Below are 18,050 nucleotides of genomic sequence, written 5' to 3'. Positions count from 1 at the left end.
GCTGTCGGGGCCCTGAACGCAGGCAGCAGACCAAATGAAGCCGTCGTCAGGCTATCAGCACTACCCAAGCCCAAGCTCCCAAGACATTCGGCAGGCAAAGGCAAGGAGGCAACTTGCTGAAGGATGACTTTCGCCTCAACTGCACGACCGCTTAAACCGACTTTCGTCGCGCTGCCTGTGCTCGCCGGTGGCGGCTCATGGTCGGCAATGCCTGAGCAGGACGAACGACCGACACATCCCGAGACCGGTGAGAGCTTGCGTGGGGTGGTTGCCATGGGTTGGTCGTCACCCATAGGCTGGCAGCAGGCACACCCCTCCCAGCGTTCATGACGGGCGGTCTTGAATCACCTTTGTGCCGCTTCTCTAAATTGGTTGACGAAACACTGGCCGCCCAGGGACCCTCGAGACAGCCTGATTCTGAACTCCTCCTGCAATCAAGCCTCGCCGATTGGGCTCAATCCGACGTCATATCACCCCTGCTGGAGCAAGTCAGAGCCGGAATGGAGGAAGTGATGGTGGGAGGGTGCTTGGCATCAGGTCACGCGGCTCGTTTGTGCTACAAGGCCGCAGCAGCCGAAAACTCCACACGACCTCTTCACGATGTTCGTCCAGAGCCAATACTACCCGGCAACTGAGTCCCGGTCAAGCCTAATGGACAGACACATGACGATGTGTCTTTGGCGGTCTGACTTGCGCCGATCTGCTGCTTCTACCTTGCAGTCAGTCTGAGTGTCCGTACTGGTGCATCGTGGCCCGCGGACTTATGCCTGCCACGACTTCGGTCGCCGCCGTATCTCCTGCAGCCGTCCAATGGTGAAGCGCGTCAATTCACGACACGTTATAAAGCTGCGATGCTATCCAGGATTGAAGCGGTGGCTGGATCAATGCCTCGTGGCTTGGACAAACATGATCGATATACTGCCCGCTTATGAAGAGAAGGCATACAAGGCCCAGCCATGGCACCAAGCTCCCATTTCGGCCAGTCGGTAGGTCATTTATTCGCCATGCAAAGTTGAATCCTAAGTAACATACTCGCCAGTCATACAGCCATGATCGGCACAACAAACGATCAAAGTCATCCAGACATCCGTCAAAGCCCAGGGTCGATCTTGTCCACCGTGAACACTCCGGTGCCGTTGACTTTTTGTTCGCGGTCATCGAGCTGGGTGTGTCGGATGGCTATATTGTGAATCCATTACACGATACCTGGGGAAACCCACTGCCCCCATCGGTGAAAGAAGAGTTTACACACAGTTGGGGGGAACCACAGGTATATCGCTACAAAGATGGGGACGTCTTCGAGGCATCAGACTATGCTTGGCGACGTGGAGCAAACAACAATCTTGATGAAGATGTCCTGGTTTACAGATTCACGTCTGATCGCTCAGGCTCTGAAGCAGGCCCAGTCTATTGCGAAAGTTACGGAACAGGATGGACTCTCTTCAACTGTGGCCCATTCGTGCCCGCGGTCGTAGCTCACACAGACGTGACTAACTGCACAATGGTGGAGCTAGGGAACGTTCTCGACCCAGCATCTGATGCTTATTACAACGCCTGGGGGTCACTTAGACTTGAGATAGACGGGCCGATAACTCGCGTTGGTACGTCTGCGGACTCACCCAAGCACATAGCCCCTCCTGCAAGCTGGATTCCAAGCATTGTGCCAGAGCCATATCGAAGCACCGATCCTCGTAGCCCCCCTGAAGGGGGTCGTGGGCTTGGTGGCCAGTTCGGAATCATTATTGGACTCATGGCGCTCGGTCAAGCTCCAGGGCGGTTACGAGAGGCGTTTACGACTACCTGGAGGGGCTACCGTTGGCTGGCCCGACGGGACGACTTGGGTAAGTCAAGCCTTCTGGGCAACATGACATGTCTTTGTAAAGACATCACTCACACTCCATTTTGTTCAGCTTTCACAGGCTTCCCACGCGGGGTGCTTGTTCACATAGCGGTTGATCCAACACGCCAAGACCCAGAGACTGCATTTGCAGCCATTGCGTACGCAGAAGCATGCGAGGCTATCATTTTGGACAATACAGGGGCAACGTCTCACCCTCACTCCAGACATTCTCGACGATGATGGTAATACCAGACAACGCTTGTCGCAGTTCAGCTCTTCTCCACATAAATGTCGCATCCTCACTCGTCCGTCATTAGTGTTCTCACCACTTTGCTTGCACATGGCCAACTTCACGGGCATGAATGAAATCGTTTTCCAGCACACATTTGATCCACGACCTTAACAGTGATATTTGCGCCTTGAATGGTACACGGCTCGACAGTTCTCTTTTTCAGCAGAAAGACAATGTCCTGTGACTCTGGGATTTCGATGATCAGCAGTGACACTTATGGAGATGATGGAGCTGTTGACTGACTTCTTAGTCCGAGGAAGCTTGTACGAAACATGGTTGCTATGATGGCTAATTCCCCCTGCCTAACTCAACATATCTTTTTGGACAGTCTGCACGTTCGGGGTGGGCTCCCATTACAACCTCCCTTGTCGACGCTCCCACGTGAAATTGCAGCCACAGTCAGTCTGATAATCTGCGTCGGCATGCCCAACACCACCTGGCAATACGAAATCGCCTCGAGATACTCCTGGCTCCCTCAATCTACCCCACAACGACTCCACCAGTCAGTATAGCCTTAGCTTGCTTAGGCACGACTTCTCACCGGACCCTCGCGACCAGGGAGTCTATTCTCGCCCGTTACACAATGTGGTCATCTTGGGTAGTACAGCAGCTGCAAGGAAGGAATGCTAACACGTGGACACCTTCGCCCGGTCTTCGCTCCTTTATACTCACTCGTTATTGGCCCAGCAGACCGGTTTCGAGGATCAACCCCCTCTAGGAAGTTTAGAAAGCCCCGCGTCCTCTCAGCGGATTATTCCAGGGCCACTAGGCTCGAGTCACATGGCTCGCGCAGCATGCAGCCAGCCTTGCCATGTGTAGAGGTTCCTCGTCGACCCGCGTATCCAGGCTGTGATCTCACATATCGTCAACTGGGACACACCCCCGCACAGGAGGAACTGTTGGTTCGGGCACCCATGTCGTCCTTCCTTCTCGCTTCGGGCAACATCGGGTCTTCTGGAAGCACACACGTCTCCGCGCTGGGGTTTCATCTTTGGGCACAATGTCAAGCCCCCAATTCACGCACCGCGCCTGAACCGACACTACGACCCGAATTAGCCATGGGACTTGGAGGGTGGTTTTCCTGCGCGGACACCCACACATGTCCTTCGTGCAGCCGCCGGGACTTTGCAAGTCCGCATCGGTCCGATCAAGTCCTGCCGCAGTGTACGCCCGAGCACAGAAATGGCGGGGAGATTGGTCGCAGAAGAGAGAAGCCAGGAGCAGCTGGAAACGGCATTCCTTGACCAGCTTCACACCACATGCTTCACACCACCATCGGTCCGTGCCCGACACCCCCGAAACAAGTAGTCCGTCTGAAAGGCTGCAGAATGGTCGAAGGGAGGGAAAATGAAAGAAGCGGTGTGCCGCGTCGCTCCGTCGATGGGGCCTCGCTTCGCGTCGGGCCTCAACGGTGAGTGACTCTTCTTCCGAGGAATATCTTGCTGGGTTGCAAAGCTGGACGGACTTGAAAGGGGCCTGCTGATTTGGGTATCTGGCCCGGCTTCTCGTCTTGCCGATAGCAAGGCTGTGCTTGTAGAGAGTCAGCCACATCTGCTTCCCAAATAAATGATTTCAATGTCACCGGTGATGATGTGGTGGCCCTGACAAGTCGAGGGAAATACCGGCTTGTAACTTCGCGTTGATTGACTGGACTTTGTGCCCAAAGACTAATTCATGGGGGTTTCGCAAGTCGCTGATGATAGAACCAGAAGATCATAGAATCGTGTGCCTCTTTCCAGTGACATGCATGCAAGACCTGCGGCCGAGGTGTTTTCCACTCTTCCTCGACGAGCACGCCTTACATTTCTAGCCTTTGCAGGACTTCTACGCATGACTCAGTGCGTCTCGACATTGTTTTGATGCTTTCTATTGCTTCTAAGTAAATCAAACGGCAATCGATACCCCGCGGGAACCACTTGAGTTCTGCCTTCGACTCAAATTGCACCCCCAAACCCTTTCCAAATTCCTAAGCCCTTCGATTTGGAACCACCCTTTCATCACGCCGACGTCTTGGACGGCCCAGCAGCATTCTCATCCGCAACCTCCTCCACCTCCTCCTCAACGCTCATCTCCACGTCCTTGACCCCACCCTCAAGCCCGCCGGCCTGTGCATTGTCCCCCTCGAGATCCCGGCTCTGGGAGAGGAAGTAGTCCACGACATGCATGTGGCTGTTGAACGCGGCCAGGTCGAGCGGGATCTGGTCCTTGTCGTTGGCGACGGTGGGGCTTGCCCCGCGAGACAGCAGGAGCTTGACCACGTCCAGATGGCCGCCCAGGCAGGCCCAGTGGAGGGCGGCGTTGCCATAGGTGTTTTGTGCGTCGATGTAGGGGGCCTCGGGAGTTGATGTTGCGGGCTGTGATGAGGAATCGTTTTGTGTAGAGGATGATGTGGCTGTCTCTTCTTGTGATGTGGGCGAGGAGGCGCCTCTCTTCTTTGGCTGTGTGATGGGGAGGTGTGAGAGTATCAGAGTGACGGTTTCTACCGCGCTGTTAGCATGGAGTCCTGAATAGGCAAGCCTTCATACAAGCAGAAAATCTTTCAGCAAGACGCAGCAACCTGTCTGAGCTAGGCGAGCCCTTTTCGAAGTCTCTGCATTTCTGACTCTACGATTACGAAATCGCAGACCTGGCAACAGCCACTTCCCTCACACACCGTCCGTATATCTCCCCTTCTGACGCACAATTTTCATCCTCATCACAGAACGCAAAACCAGACTTACTAGAATGTCCATTGGCAGCCGCCATGTGCAGACACGTCGCTTTGGTCTCATCCTTTGCAGAACTCAGCACCTCGGCTGGTGTGCTGCCTTCTCTCTGGGCAATCTCGCCGAGCATTTCTGACAGACCAGCATCCTCACCCGCGCGCGCGAGGTAGATGAGGTCGTCGATCTCTTCTTCCGAAAGCTTTGGCGCCATGATTGATTTTCGTCTGGCTAGATTGTGTTTTTCTTCTTCTGCGAATCTTGTTCACTCGATCAGTGGTGTGATATAGCCCTGGCCCCCTTGACGGATCTGAGGACCCCTGCGGCAAGGCTGATGATGTTTGTGACCCCGCGGCTCTGTAAAACTTTTGGAGGGTCCAAATTTTCTGGATCGACCTTTGCGGGGCGTCTTTCGACACTGAAGTCGCAAGTTTTGCTGGATTTTATGATATGCGGTGATGCACAGGCGCCAATATCTTCGGCTATCTCGCTGAGAGTTCTGGCTTGTGAAAAGAAGACCTAGAATCGTGAGATGGACTGCAAATTAACACCGAAGACGAGTTTGCGCCGACATTGAAAGAAGTGCTGGACCGCCCCTCAACGCCAAAACCATAGTGGGTCAGATCACGTAATCACGTGATGGCACTGCAGATGGCTCGGTTTGGCTTTTATTTAAGAGACCCTTTACTTCGCACTTGTGATCTTCGCGTCGTCATTGTCGTCGACGTTTACATGTAGCAAAGCTGATGGAATCTTGAGTAGTGGCCGATCCGCCCTTAGGCCACTTCATACATCAGTCATGTCGAGAAAGTTGCAGAGTCTTTCGTCCAGCCAGCTGGCCAAGTGTCCTTCCTCATCAACCATTTGAATTTCCGACTTTATGTTGAGGAAGAGCATCATCTGAAGCTCGTGTCTGAGGACTTCAGCATGTGCATCGTCTCTCGACAGATTTGCTAGTAAGTGCTTGGCCTTGCGGCGATCGGCCAGAGTAGGCACGAGGAGCTTATGTGCGCTGCCCCCACCTGCGGTTGACGTTGTCAAGGCGAGAAGATCATGACTCTTGGGCCCGAGCCAGATGAGGTCCGGGACAGTTGCGTCTTGTTCGTGCTGAAGACTTTGGCTGCCGCGCGTGTAAGTGCTGAGGATTCCGACTCCATCGGGGTCATAGTCGACAACGGCAAACATGGGCACTAGCGGGAACACATCGCGAAGCAGGCTAAGGAATTGTCGTGTAGCAAGATCTGGATAGCCCTTGCCCTGCGTCGTGATTGTCAGCTGCGCTCCGTCATGGTGCCCGTGGCAGCTCACAGTTACTAAAATGCCACGACCTGCGGGTGTCGTTGCGTGAAAGCGGCTGGCCGCCAAGCTTCTGAAAGTGGCCTACATGCTGCGTCAGCACGTGGACACCATCATGTGGACCGATCCATTGCTCACTTCTTTCTCAATCACAAGAACCCACAGTACGGCGCCCAGTTCGAGTTGCTGGATGGTTCGTGTCCGTGGAAGAAGAGCGCCCTAGGACAAGAGGATGGTCAGTGAGCAACCTCCGCTACTGACTTGGTTCTCGCATTTATTGCTCACCTTTTCACCGTAGCTGTATTTGGTGGTGGTACCATCTTTGGAACGAACAACGAGATCACCGACGATGAGGCCTTTGGCAGCCGCAACCTTGTCCGGAGTAAGCGAAAATCTGTAAGCCACTTCACTGGCAGATGGTGGGTCTTGTACAATGTTCAGTGCGTCTCGACTAACACCAAGAGTGAATGCTAGGCCATCAACCAGTCGGTTCACAAATTCTTGACTACCGAAGAGCGCAGGATCCTGGTAGTAGATACTTCTGCATGTCACTGTCAGAATTCATCTCTGCATCTTTGCCGCGTGTACACCCACCTTTTGGTGACAATGTAGTCGTTCACAAGAGCTTCATGGCATATGTGGAGAACAAGCAGCAGCGAGGCTGGCTCGTTTCAAGAATGGCCGCCATAGGTGAGTCGCATTGCGTGACGTGGACAAGCCTCTACACCTGGTGGCCGATTCAACTTACTGAACTTCTTCACCTCGTTATCGTTGGCTCCAGGAAACCTGATCATGTTTTGGCGGCCCGAGTCTCGGCTCCTCAGGGGCAATGCCAATACTGTCCCTGTTGTCAGAGCATCGATGAGAGACTCAAGCATGTCCTCAATTTTGGCAACTACAGCTCCTAGCTCAGGTCCTTCTACGCGAGTAGGGTTGGAAAGCATCGCATGGCCAGGGAACTGGGATGCGACCGAGGTGTCGAGGTCCATGGCTGACGTCATCACATTTCGGTCGAATTCACTGTCCATTTCGGTCGAAGTCACTGTCCATTTCGGTCGAATTCAATGTCTTGGCTGGTAAAGCTGCGGGGTCGGGCAGGTGAGGTTGTCTGGGCGCCGACTCAGCCACTACTCGTTGCACGTTTCGTCGTACGAGCTCGGAAGCAAGGGACAAGGTGCAAGCGGACCAGAAGACGGGAGACGCAAGACGATGAGAAGGACAATACGAGAGGTCAAGAACCACAGTAGATGTCGAATAGCCGGCTAGAGACGCTGTGAAAAGATGCTATCACAGGCATTGCAGGCAAAGCAGAGGCAGCGTCGAAGACAAATCGCCTAATGTGAGCCTGGCACAGGATGCGTGGGAAGGTGCAGTCGAGCTGGACAAACACAAGGGTGCGAAGTCAGCAGACGGAAACGGGACGGTCGTGGTAGCGGCGATCGGTGCACTGAGACCCCGCGACCCCGACAATTTCAGGGGCAGGCACACCCAGGCACAGGTACACACCACCCACCCGCCTGCACGCTTGTAGCTGCAAGGCCCAGGATCCCCCATCCCCTTGATTGGGTTTTGGCCAGCAACGCATCACTCGCCCACAGCTGCAGGAGCATTCAGCATCTTGGTGTCTCGTGCCACTTAATCACACCGCCTGAAGGACGCCATCGTCTGCTTCAACTGAGGGCTCTCCGCTGCTTTGTTTTCTCGCTCGCGCCATCCACCAACCCAGGTCGACTCCACGTCCACGAGCACCGCAAACACCACCACGCCAGGCCATGGTCACGACACGATCCCGGGGCGCTACCCCTGCCCGCGCCAACGGCAATGCCAATGGACACACCAACGGCCAGACTACTGGCCGTGACGATGGCAGCGTCGCCAGCAGCAAGACGACCCTGCGCAAGCGCTCGAGCGACAGCAACAGCGATACCGACATCGAAGTCGAACACAAACGTCCCAAGATCCAGGACAAGACAGACCGCACCCGCTGGCGCATGCGCAGCGACAAGGGCAGCCACACCTGGCACTACCTCGAGGACGATGCTGCCGCCAAAAAATGGCCACAGAGCGAGGCCGACAAATGGTTCCTCGGCATGGACACCGTGAGATAGACAATCTTGTTACTGACCGAGTGACCTATCGTTGACTCTCTCTGCTGTTTAGAACCTCCCCAAGCTCCCGAAGCCCTCGACGCCGCTCGACGCTGTACGCAACGGCCTGACTTTCTTTGAGAAGCTCCAGCTCCCCTCCGGCGAATGGGGCTGCGAGTATGGCGGTCCCATGTTCCTCTTGCCAGGAGTAGTCATCGCCTGGTATGTCACGGAGACGCCGATTCCGTGGTACGTCGCCACTGAGATCAAGAACTACCTCTTCGCCCGAGCCAGCCCGGACGACGGTGGCTGGGGCCTTCACATCGAGGGCGAAAGCACCGTCTTTGGCACAACCCTCAACTACACCGTCCTCCGCATCATTGGCGTCGAGCCCGACCACCCCGTCATGGTCAAGGCACGAGCCACGCTTCACAAGCTGGGCGGCGCTACACACTCGCCACACTGGGCAAAGTGCTGGCTCAGTGTGTTGGGTGTCAGCAAGTGGGACATTGTCAATCCCGTGCCCCCAGAGTTGTGGCTTCTGCCGGACTGGTTTCCCATAGCTCCATGGAGGTGGTGGATTCACATTCGGCAGGTAATGCTGCCCATGACTTACATCTGGGATCAGCGCTGGAGCTGCCCAGAGAACGACCTCATCAGAGCGCTCAGGCAAGAACTCTTCGTCGAGCCCTACGAAAGCATAAATTGGGCCGCCCACCGAAACACCATCTGCCCTAGAGACAACTACCACCCCAAGTCGTGGCTCCTCAACTCTATCAACTGGGTCTTGGTCAACTTCTGGAACCCTTACTGCCGCACTGATCGCCTGCGCAAGAGCGCACGAGATTGGGTCAGCAAACTGATCGACATGGAAGACAAGAACACCGACTACCTGGATCTTGCCCCTGTCAACGCCGCCATGAATACCGTCGTTTGTTATATTCGCGATGGTCCGGGTTCGTACTCTGTACGACGCCACGTTGAGCGCCTCGAGGACAGCATGTGGGTCAATGCGGAGGGCATGTTCTGCAACGGCACAAACGGTGTGCAATCTTGGGATACCTCGTTCCTGGTACAGGCTGTGGTCGACGCTGGTCTTGAGCAGGATCCCAGGTGGAAGCCCATGCTTGTGAAAGCACTCGAGTTTCTCGATGATCAGCAGATTCGGGAAGACGTCGATGACCAGCAGCTCTGCTACCGCCAGCAGCGCAAGGGCGCTTGGGCTTTTAGCAACAAGGCGCAGGGGTACGCTGTGTGCGACTGTATCTCGGAAGCACTGAAATCTGTGATTCTGCTGCAGAAAACACCGGGCTACCCTCAGCTGCTCGAGGATCAACGCCTCTACGATGCGGTCGACACGTTGTTGACATATCAGAATGCCAGCGGTGCATGCTCCTCGTATGAGCCGACACGGGGAAGCGAGCTGCTGGAGATGTTCAACGCAGCCGAGGTGTTTGGTAAGATTATGGTCGAATACGACTACGTCGAGTGCACCACGGCTGTCATCACCGCTCTCAAGCTCTTCGGGAAGTACTGGCCAGAGTACAGGGCCAAGGAAATCGAGGGCTTCATCAATAGGGCATTCAAGTGGATCAAAACGTACCAGAACCCCGACGGCTCGTTCTACGGCAACTGGGCCATTTGCTATACCTACGCCACAATGTTCGCTCTTGAGAGCTTCCACAGCATGGGCGAGCACTACAGCAACAGCACGTACGCGAAGAAGGCCTGTGACTTTTTGATCTCCAAGCAGCGCGCTGATGGAGGCTGGTCCGAGAGCTACAAGGTAAGTTCTCAAGCGTGTGTGCATAGGTGTGTGTAAATGTGTCTCAACATGACTAACTTTCTGCTACAGTCATGCGAGCAAAGCGTGTACACCGAGCATGCCTCGGGCAGCCAGGTGGTCATGACCGCGTGGGCCGTCATCGGCCTCATCACGGCTGACTACCCAGACGTCGACAAGATCAAGAAGGGTATCAAGCTCATCATGGATCGACAGCAAGACAATGGGGAGTGGGAGCAAGAGGCCATCGAAGGTGTCTTCAACAAAAGCTGCATGATCTCATATCCCAACTACAAGTTCACCTTCACTATGAAGGCACTGGGCATGTTCGCCAAGAAGTACCCCAACGAGACGGTCTGAAGGGGGCAAGTGCATGGCGGGAAGAGCTATAATAATGGCTGCGATGGTTGCAGGGAAAGTTGTAATAAAATAATAGCAGAAACTCTACACGAATGAATAAACGGCGGGTTGATGGGTAGCATCAATTATTCCCAATTGGATACCTTACAGACATTGCCATGAATTCGTCTGCTGGATCTCCAGAAAAAGCAAACCGACTGCAGTGCTCTGCACCTCGATGGAAGCTCTTCGAATGGTAACAGAAGAGTTCCTGCCTAAATTGTGGGCCAACTGCCAACCTCAGGCATCTCAGGACCCCACCTCCATCTTCGACCTCCAAGCCGGGGTTTCGATGCCTCAGTCACACCTGGATACTTAAGGGCTGTTCCACAATCACCGCGCAGAGCTTGGAACATGCTACGAGGCTTGATCCTCTATCTTTGAGCAGCTTCTCCAGTAATCGACCTCAGTTACACAAGTCGAGAACATCCGCGCTCAGACACATCTCACACCGTACTCAGCAACAACTCCACCATGCCATCGGCAAGTGTGCTCGCCGATCAAGGCGTCAAGGCTGTACAAGCGGGCCGCTACCAGGAAGGCATTGAGAAGCTCACCGAGGCGCTCAAGGAGCGGCCAGCACCGCTGTGGCTCCTTGAGCGCTCCAAGGCATACCTGCGTACAAAGGACTTTGAACTCGCCATGTGGGATGCCGAGAAGGCGCTCCGGGTGGCCTTTGACCGCGCGAACCGTGACCAGATCATCGAGGCCCAGATCCGGCGGGCGGTGACGTACTTCCGCATGGGTCAGTACGCGGACGCAGACGTCTGCGCGGCGTGGGCTATTCGACTGATCGAGGGTGCCCGTGCCACCGAGGATGACGGTCAGCTAGGCAAGGTCGATGCGAATGGCGACTACCTTGTCACGGCTCAGGAGGTCACCGAGGCGCAAAAGCCCGACGATAAGGAAGGCGGGCTTGCATCTGCGATGGCACAACAGGGGGGCAACCGGTCCAAGGCTGTTTCCATGAAGAACCAGGCCTTCTCATGGCGTCTGCAGGCCCTGACGCAAATGGCCGGTCTCGAGGCTGGCGCTCCAGGAAGGAAGATCACGATTTCTGCAAAGTATTCCACGCCTTCGAAGGAGCCGCCTGTCAAGAAGAGAGTGGAAGAGGTCACGGAGCAAAAGACGAGTTCGCAACCAACAACTGCACCCACAGCCCAGGTACAACAGACACCGGCTCAACCCTCTGGCCCCACGACTGGCAAGGAGGGGTGGGAGAACCTGTGGAGTCAGTTCCGTGCCGTGCACGGCAAGAAGGATATCAGGTCGAGCTTCTATCAGTCGGATCGGACGTTGAATGTGGACTTTTTTGTGAAGAACGTGGACAAGGACAGCTTGCAGGTTGACGCAGACCTGGACAGCGTAAGTGATAGCCCCCGTTGCCCCGCAATTTGTTTACCAACTCACATTTGCTCCTTCAAGGTCACTCTAAGTCCGGTTCCTGGCGTTGGTCAGATCACTTTGCTGCTTCACGACAAGATCAATCCGTCAGAGACCAAGTTCACCGTCAAGTCAATGAAGATTGAGCTCGTGCTCACCAAAGAGACGCCTGGCAAGTGGCCCATCCTGCGCAAGCAGAACGCCGAGCTGTTTGACAATCTCGCTCTCGGCACGAACCCGACCTTCAACCAGTTCCACACTCTTCTTACCAAGCAGAATTTCAAGGAGCCACAAGACGTGATTCCCAGCTTTGGCTCAGCTTCAGCAGAACAGTGGGCCCAGGACCTCGCAAGCAAGCTCAAAGAAGCCGTCTCCGGGACCACGCTCTCTTCCCCGGATGCTACAAAGACAATCACCGCTGCGTCTCCCGCTCAGAGCACAGCTCCGACAGCCGTTCCCACGGCCGGCCTATCCAAGGCCGCAAGCACATCTGCATCTGGACCAGCTTCGAAGGGTCCTGCCTATCCGACGTCTTCAAAGCGCGGTCCGACTAACTGGGACAAGATTGACGATGAGGAAGGCGAGGAGAAAAGCGAGGACGTGAATGCTTTCTTCCAGCAGGTCTACAAGAACGCGGATGACGACACGCGGCGGGCCATGATGAAGAGCTACATTGAGAGCAATGGCACGGCACTCAGCACGGATTGGACCGAGACGAAGACGAAAAAGTATGAGACGATACCCCCGGACGGCGCGGAAGCCAAGAAATGGTGATGATATGGCTTAAGGGGTTAATGGCGAAAGCCTGCGTGTCTCCTGCTTGTTGTATTGATGTTGAAGGAAAGGGCCTGGGATTTTTTGGCAAATCCAACCTCTGTCACGGCTATGCCTACGAGTAAAGACAAAAATACGTAGTAGTCACTAAAAATAAGAGGCAAGCACACACAAAAGAGAACTTGACAGTCTTCTCAGGGCATAGCTGCTCCGAGCCTGGCGTCGTATCGCGCGCCTGCCTGCCATCGGCTATTGTTTCCAAACAATGTCATGCAACCCACGTGTGCATGCCCTGCCTGCGATGCGTCGTTTCCAACCCCAGATCCGCCGGCCCGGCGAGCTTCCGGGCAAGCCACACGGCGCTTGAAAGTTACTTTTCTCCCGCTTGGGTCGTCCGGGATGTTTGGTTTCCGTTTGCAAGTCTGACATTAGCCCCCGCCAAAAGTGCGGGCCACCAAGTTTCCGGTAACGAACGTCGGTAAGGTCATCCCACATGCCTGGGAGAAGTGCCGGCGCCAATGTATGTGGGGGGCGGGGCGCCATCTTGGACGAGCATGCCGAGCTCGGGCGTGCATTGTCAAACTAGGTTGCTTGACCCTCGTTTCAAACCTGCGATCGACGCGTTTCCACGAGGGGTTTTTTTCTTCTTTTTTTCTAAGCCCTATCTACGTCTTTGCTTAAGCTTATTTGCCAGACTCTCTGTATCTCGTGATCTTGAAGTTTTGGAAGTCTTACTGGTGAGTGCTTACCTCGGTACACAATCTCAGGTAAGTGCAATAGGGTAATCAGCGGGCTGTTTTTGGTCATTTGAGTCTAGACGAGTGCCTGACCCCCAGTCCCTCTGATATATACAACCTTGCCCATCTCCAGCCGTCTGTGGGTTCATGCATTTGGGCCTTCATTCAGCTGAACTAGGGAAGCGAGAGGCAGAGTGCGGGATCTTGTTTAGTGGACAGGAACCACCAGATCATCAGATCCGCGCTTACAATGAATCTATCAGTAAGTCCTCTGGGTAATCCGTGGTGTCGTAATGGCGGGCTGTTGCACACGAGTTGCACCATCACGATCGTCCACCCGTGGAGGAGGACTTTTTGCGCCTTGCGTCGAACTGTACCTACACTAAGGTACTTGCGGAATGGCCGGATGTCCGGGCGGTAGAGAGTGTGCATGTCTGACTCTCACCTGGAGGAGGCGTTGTCGCTAGTGCCGGAAGCGTGAGATTCCATGCGGTGGGCGCAACGGCGGCGCGAAAACCGCCAGCCAGTCGGGAGAGTGCGCGCGCGTGTAGAGTTGCCCGCAGGGTTCCGCGGGGTCGCAATCGAATGCTGTTGAGCTTGCATGTGCCCAGATGCAACCGCACCCCTCGTGGCAGTTGGTCCACCAACGTCATCCCATGGCACAAAGTTTTGGAGAAGGAAGCATCTCGTCACGATGGCGTGAGCTAGCCGTCGTAATTTTTTGCGGCTCACAACCAACCAACCAACATGCCAACCAACATGCCGGACTCAGGGCCCTAAAAGGGAAGGGGGGCGCTCCGGGACAGGGGCGGAGGGACGCATTGGGTCCTGCCGGTTGGGGGCCAGGACCCGGCATGGATGGATGAAGAAAATCCCTGTTCCTCCCAGGCCGGTGGCTCCTTGCACCTGCCCAATCCCTGCCCCCTGTCCTGCCTTTGCTGTCTCTGTCCCAGCTGCCCACCCCCCAAACAAACTCAAATTGACGTCCTGCAGGATCTCGCAGCCCCTTCTGGAAGCCTTGCCCACCACCGGCCGCTTCCTCTGCCGGCAGCAGCAGCAGCCACCCACGCTTGCCCCGAGTGCTGACGCCACCCTGCGCTTCTTCTTGTTCTTGTTGTTGGACTCTCACGAGAACAGACCTGCAAGACATAAGAAACCGCCGTGCCCCGTGTTTCATTCACAGTCTGCCCACGCCAAGAGAGCCCCCAGCTGGGATCGCCGCCCACAGTGACTCTCTCTGCAAACCCCTGGATTCTCGCGGCACAATTTCCGGAGCAACGCGCGTGGGGGTGATCGACATTGCTCCCTCAACGGCGCCCGCCACGTGCGATCAGCAAGAAAATCGGCTCCAGCCTGTCCACCTTGGACGTCACATCCCAACACGCCCACGGCTGGCGGGTGTCACTGTCGCTGTCGCTGTCGTTGCATCACGGGCTCGTCCTCTGCCATGCGCGCCGCCCGCGCCTCGCCCGCGCACCGGCGCATCAGTGGCACGACCCTGCTCCTCGCCCTCTCCGCGGTCCTCGCCCTCAGCTCCGTCGCCGTCGCCGGCACGACGGGCGGCGGCTTGTATCACGTCCTGCGGCACGAAGAGACGCATCGCGCCTTGCGGCAGAAAGGCGTCGCCGCTGCTGCTGTCCGTGCCAGCAACGACGACGATGCCGCCTCCTTACCACCAGCCTCGCCGCCAGCGTCCACAACACCGTCACCACCAGCCTCGACGACACAGTGCATCCCCGATGGGAAGCCCAACCCAATCAGCCACCTCTGGCCCAGCGATGTCAGCGGAAACCTCAACGGCACCACCCTCATCGTCCCCATCCCGCTCGCCCAGGCCCGGCAGGCCATCCCGTCCGAGTACGGCCTCCTCGAGCACCAGTGGCGAGAGTGGCTGCCCGGGTTCCCCATGGGCATGTACCCCATGATGGCGGTCGCCGTGTATGACCACGACCTGAGGTTTCCGGCGTATAGCATGTCGCCACCAAGCTTTTCGGTGAGTTATGATGTTTCCCCTTCGTGTAATGCCGGTTCTCGTCAAGTGGCCTGTACTTCGGCCGCCTGGTGGGGGCGCCTCAAGACGCCAATCCTGTATGTCTCTCATCCTGCTGTCTCGCACGCACAGAGCAGGATCCTCCAGACCGGCCAACGTCATTGCCCATCATCGTCACATGATCATGCCTAGCGAGCAAGCAACTAACACCCCCGTTCATAGCGCGCCGCCCTCGAGTTCCCCTTTGTCGACGCCCTCAACGATGGTCACAGCGCCTTCCGCTGGGCGGCAAACATGCTCCTCACGGCCGGCTCCCCAGCTGTAGAGGGCACCGAGGCGTTTGGCGTCAATGTGTACCCGGCGGCGTTTGACCCGCCGTGCCACGCGTACCGGGCTGGCCGTAGCGGAAGCGATGGCGACAGGCATGAGCCGGGCCTGGCTACCTTCAGAGCGTGGTCAAACGCCGAGTCCGGAAGTCCCGGTAACAACAACAATACCAGTAGCACCACCGCTCTGCCGTCGTCGGCAGCGGCGACCACGCTCGCGAAAGCGGGAAGAAAATCCTGCGGCGGGTCCGGACCAGGCCATGGCGAAACCCCCGGCGACAGTCATGATGAACCGTGGAAAAGCGCCTCGCGGTCACTTTACTTTGAGACCCGTCCTGCCCTGCTAGCCGAAGAAGCGGGCGCGTTCCCCTACCCGTTCCAGTTTCTCGTCAACATCACCAACCAGCCCGTCTTTGCCGAGCCGAGCATCTGCGACAACTACAAGCGCCTCTTCAACACGACGCTCACGACCGACCCGGCCAACGCGCCCGTGCAGGTCGTCGGCTCGGTAAGGGGCAACCTGGAACCCTTTGGCCCCTGGGGCATTGGTGCCGCTGCCGCCTATCCTTCTCCTCCCAGCAGTGCCGGCACAGGCAACAGCGGGAATAACATCGCAGGGGGGGAGGTGGTGATCCCGCACGTCTGGTCTGGGGTGTACGGGTGGCGCCTTGCCACGGCGTTCTTGGAACCCCCCGTGCCGGACACTTGTGCGCAGTTGAAGGGGTACATGGGGACCGGGCCGGGAGATTCTGCCATGCCGTAAGCATGGGGCGTTTTTTTTTTGTCGATTCTATCCAGGGTGGTGTTCGTTCGACCGGGCCGAATGGGTGGTTTTTCGCGCACCCCGTCGGACGAGAGGTTTCTGGCTGGCGCCTGCTTTTTCTTTTTTTTTCTTGGTTCTCCCCATATTCCCTCTTCCCCCATGGTTTTCTAATTGTTCGATTCTTGTATATTTTCGTGTGCATGGTATACCCTGCTTGGAGCGACTGGGGCGGCTTAGACTTCTTTTTTTATTGTTCTCATTCTGGGCGAATTTTCTCGTGGAGCTGGGGCGCGCGGATTCAAGTTTTACGTATAGAGTCTAACTAATTGGTACGAATGTAATGATAAATGTACATGATTATCTACCAAATCTGAAGAACTCTTGCCAAATCGTGGCTCTCGAAGGGGCGAGTGATTATTGAACATTGGTTTTTCACGGGAAGAATGGACGCGGACAGCCAAACGTTATGGATTTTGACGAGCCTTTTTCCGCCTCATTCTACAATGGCTGGGGCCTGGCCTGGCCTGACCTGGGCTTGTAATGTGTAATGAAAAAGGCAGCAGCTCTTTCGTGGTATTTCACCATGGCGTGAAAACACTTCAGGCACCCAGTATCTATGCTAACGTACTTAGGCATGTGCCTCGACCTTGATTCCTCTGCCGTTGCTCGCGTTTGAAGCCTCTCGTCCTACTATGATGCGAGGGAAGCTCACTCTGCTGGGGAGATGTAGTCTTTGTCCTCGAGATCATTGTAACAGAGGAGATGATATTTCAAGGTGGTTGGCGATTCTGTGCAAGTTGAGAGTTATAGGTACACTCCCTGCGATCTTTGGCGGGTGGCCTGATCAGCGTTGTTTTGCGCTTCTTGGTCAAGCATGCACACCTCCTGTGTGTTCACAAACTACACGAAACAACTTGTGGACTGGCTGGGCTAGATTGGGCCATTAACTTGGGTGGCGATGAAGTAAGTCGTTGGCATTTCCTTTCTCTTTTCTTCTTTTCTTGTTTTTTTTTTATCTTTATTTTTATTTTCACTTTATCTGCTGGGACGCCTCCCTTCAGATATTCAACAATCGCTGTGCGGAGCTGCGTGACATCGTCGTTTGCTGCTGCGGGCGCTTTCTCTGCGGCTCCCACGTTGTTATCGGAGCCAAGAAGTGGTTCCAGGTGGTTCCGAAGGAACCGCGCTGCGGCGGGCGGGCGGGCGGCGATCGGAATACCGGCTGTCGCGGAAGTCGGCGAAGCATTTAGCGGAGAACCGGCGATTCTTGCCCCCATCCAGGGATTGTCAAAGATGTGCGAATGCGTGGGTGCGTGCGTGTGGGTGGGCCTTGGTGTCTGTCGGGTGAGTGGCAAGACGACGCGAGCTTTCGGAGCTTTTTATTTGCTATATCGAATTGGCTCGGTGGCTGCTGCTGCTGACACATATCCGCTCCAGATTTTTATACATTTGTACCTGGTTCACTAAAGGCGGTCCTTTGATATCAATCCTTCAACATAACACAAAAAGCCAGGATCAGTGAACTGCGTGAACTGTCGAAACTGTCGGAGGTCCGCCGACGACTGGATGAGACAGCTTGTCGCGAGCAGAAGGGCTGCCAGAAGGTGGGGCAGCTTCCTTTTTTTCTTAAGTTGATGCCTGGTCAACCTGCTAGTGTTTGCTTGGCGAATGCGTCCCA

General features: G+C 55.7%; 6 protein-coding genes across 6 annotated transcripts; 4 read left to right on the top strand and 2 right to left on the bottom strand.

The window, feature by feature from the left end:
- The first annotated feature begins 796 nt into the window (after positions 1–796).
- On the top strand, positions 797–2,121 carry B0I36DRAFT_110895 (uncharacterized protein). Its single transcript, XM_046147881.1, has 3 exons — positions 797–986; positions 1,040–1,841; positions 1,911–2,121. The coding sequence occupies exons 1-3, from the start codon at positions 957–959 to the stop codon at positions 2,078–2,080; spliced, it is 1,002 nt and encodes a 333-aa protein (XP_046014447.1). The 5' UTR covers positions 797–956; the 3' UTR covers positions 2,081–2,121.
- A 1,843-nt stretch (positions 2,122–3,964) lies between these two features.
- B0I36DRAFT_321768 (ankyrin repeat-containing domain protein) lies at positions 3,965–5,408 on the bottom strand. Its single transcript, XM_046153759.1, has 2 exons — positions 4,853–5,408; positions 3,965–4,611 (listed from the first exon to the last, which is right to left on the bottom strand). Exons 1-2 carry the CDS (start codon positions 5,046–5,048, stop codon positions 4,130–4,132), a joined length of 678 nt encoding a protein of 225 aa, XP_046014446.1. The 5' UTR covers positions 5,049–5,408; the 3' UTR covers positions 3,965–4,129.
- B0I36DRAFT_321766 (Spo11/DNA topoisomerase VI subunit A) lies at positions 5,409–7,488 on the bottom strand. Its single transcript, XM_046153758.1, has 7 exons — positions 6,879–7,488; positions 6,725–6,791; positions 6,563–6,671; positions 6,416–6,502; positions 6,269–6,349; positions 6,143–6,214; positions 5,409–6,091 (listed from the first exon to the last, which is right to left on the bottom strand). Exons 1-7 carry the CDS (start codon positions 7,156–7,158, stop codon positions 5,621–5,623), a joined length of 1,167 nt encoding a protein of 388 aa, XP_046014445.1. The 5' UTR covers positions 7,159–7,488; the 3' UTR covers positions 5,409–5,620.
- A 216-nt stretch (positions 7,489–7,704) lies between these two features.
- B0I36DRAFT_430792 (squalene/oxidosqualene cyclase) lies at positions 7,705–10,511 on the top strand. The gene is made up of 3 exons (XM_046162551.1): positions 7,705–8,229; positions 8,291–10,003; positions 10,073–10,511. Exons 1-3 carry the CDS (start codon positions 7,903–7,905, stop codon positions 10,358–10,360), a joined length of 2,328 nt encoding a protein of 775 aa, XP_046014444.1. The 5' UTR covers positions 7,705–7,902; the 3' UTR covers positions 10,361–10,511.
- A 362-nt stretch (positions 10,512–10,873) lies between these two features.
- B0I36DRAFT_348646 (SGS domain-containing protein) lies at positions 10,874–12,556 on the top strand (the record flags this gene model as incomplete). Its single annotated transcript, XM_046156710.1, has 2 exons — positions 10,874–11,764; positions 11,825–12,556. The coding sequence occupies 2 exons, from the start codon at positions 10,874–10,876 to the stop codon at positions 12,554–12,556; spliced, it is 1,623 nt and encodes a 540-aa protein (XP_046014443.1).
- A 1,773-nt stretch (positions 12,557–14,329) lies between these two features.
- On the top strand, positions 14,330–16,461 carry B0I36DRAFT_321756 (uncharacterized protein). Its single transcript, XM_046153757.1, has 2 exons — positions 14,330–15,286; positions 15,506–16,461. Exons 1-2 carry the CDS (start codon positions 14,741–14,743, stop codon positions 16,370–16,372), a joined length of 1,413 nt encoding a protein of 470 aa, XP_046014442.1. The 5' UTR covers positions 14,330–14,740; the 3' UTR covers positions 16,373–16,461.
- Positions 16,462–18,050: the final 1,589 nt, after the last annotated feature.

Source organism: Microdochium trichocladiopsis (assembly GCF_020744255.1).
Source record: "Microdochium trichocladiopsis strain MPI-CAGE-CH-0230 chromosome Unknown B0I36scaffold_4, whole genome shotgun sequence".
NCBI lineage: Eukaryota > Fungi > Ascomycota > Sordariomycetes > Xylariales > Microdochiaceae > Microdochium > Microdochium trichocladiopsis.
Note: the sequence above shows the minus strand (reverse complement) of the source record. Positions and strands in the feature narration are given on the sequence as shown.

Excerpts from the sequence above, each read along its gene's own strand:
- B0I36DRAFT_321768 (XM_046153759.1), bottom strand. The coding sequence starts at position 5,048 with ATGGCGCCAAAGCTTTCGGAAGAAGAGATCGACGACCTCATCTACCTC. Across the intron at positions 4,612-4,852 it reads GGCTGCCAATGGACATTCTA|AAACCGTCACTCTGATACTC; the intron begins GTAAGTCTGGTT and ends ACAGCGCGGTAG.
- B0I36DRAFT_321756 (XM_046153757.1), top strand. The coding sequence starts at position 14,741 with ATGCGCGCCGCCCGCGCCTCGCCCGCGCACCGGCGCATCAGTGGCACG. Across the intron at positions 15,287-15,505 it reads TGTCGCCACCAAGCTTTTCG|CGCGCCGCCCTCGAGTTCCC; the intron begins GTGAGTTATGAT and ends CCCCGTTCATAG.
- B0I36DRAFT_321766 (XM_046153758.1), bottom strand. The coding sequence starts at position 7,158 with ATGGACAGTGAATTCGACCGAAATGTGATGACGTCAGCCATGGACCTC. Across the intron at positions 6,792-6,878 it reads TAACGAGGTGAAGAAGTTCA|CCTCGCTGCTGCTTGTTCTC; the intron begins GTAAGTTGAATC and ends GAAACGAGCCAG. Across the intron at positions 6,672-6,724 it reads GACTACATTGTCACCAAAAG|AAGTATCTACTACCAGGATC; the intron begins GTGGGTGTACAC and ends AGTGACATGCAG.
- B0I36DRAFT_110895 (XM_046147881.1), top strand. The coding sequence starts at position 957 with ATGGCACCAAGCTCCCATTTCGGCCAGTCG. Across the intron at positions 987-1,039 it reads GCTCCCATTTCGGCCAGTCG|TCATACAGCCATGATCGGCA; the intron begins GTAGGTCATTTA and ends CATACTCGCCAG. Across the intron at positions 1,842-1,910 it reads GGCCCGACGGGACGACTTGG|CTTTCACAGGCTTCCCACGC; the intron begins GTAAGTCAAGCC and ends CATTTTGTTCAG.
- B0I36DRAFT_430792 (XM_046162551.1), top strand. The coding sequence starts at position 7,903 with ATGGTCACGACACGATCCCGGGGCGCTACCCCTGCCCGCGCCAACGGC. Across the intron at positions 8,230-8,290 it reads GGTTCCTCGGCATGGACACC|AACCTCCCCAAGCTCCCGAA; the intron begins GTGAGATAGACA and ends TCTGCTGTTTAG. Across the intron at positions 10,004-10,072 it reads GCTGGTCCGAGAGCTACAAG|TCATGCGAGCAAAGCGTGTA; the intron begins GTAAGTTCTCAA and ends TTTCTGCTACAG.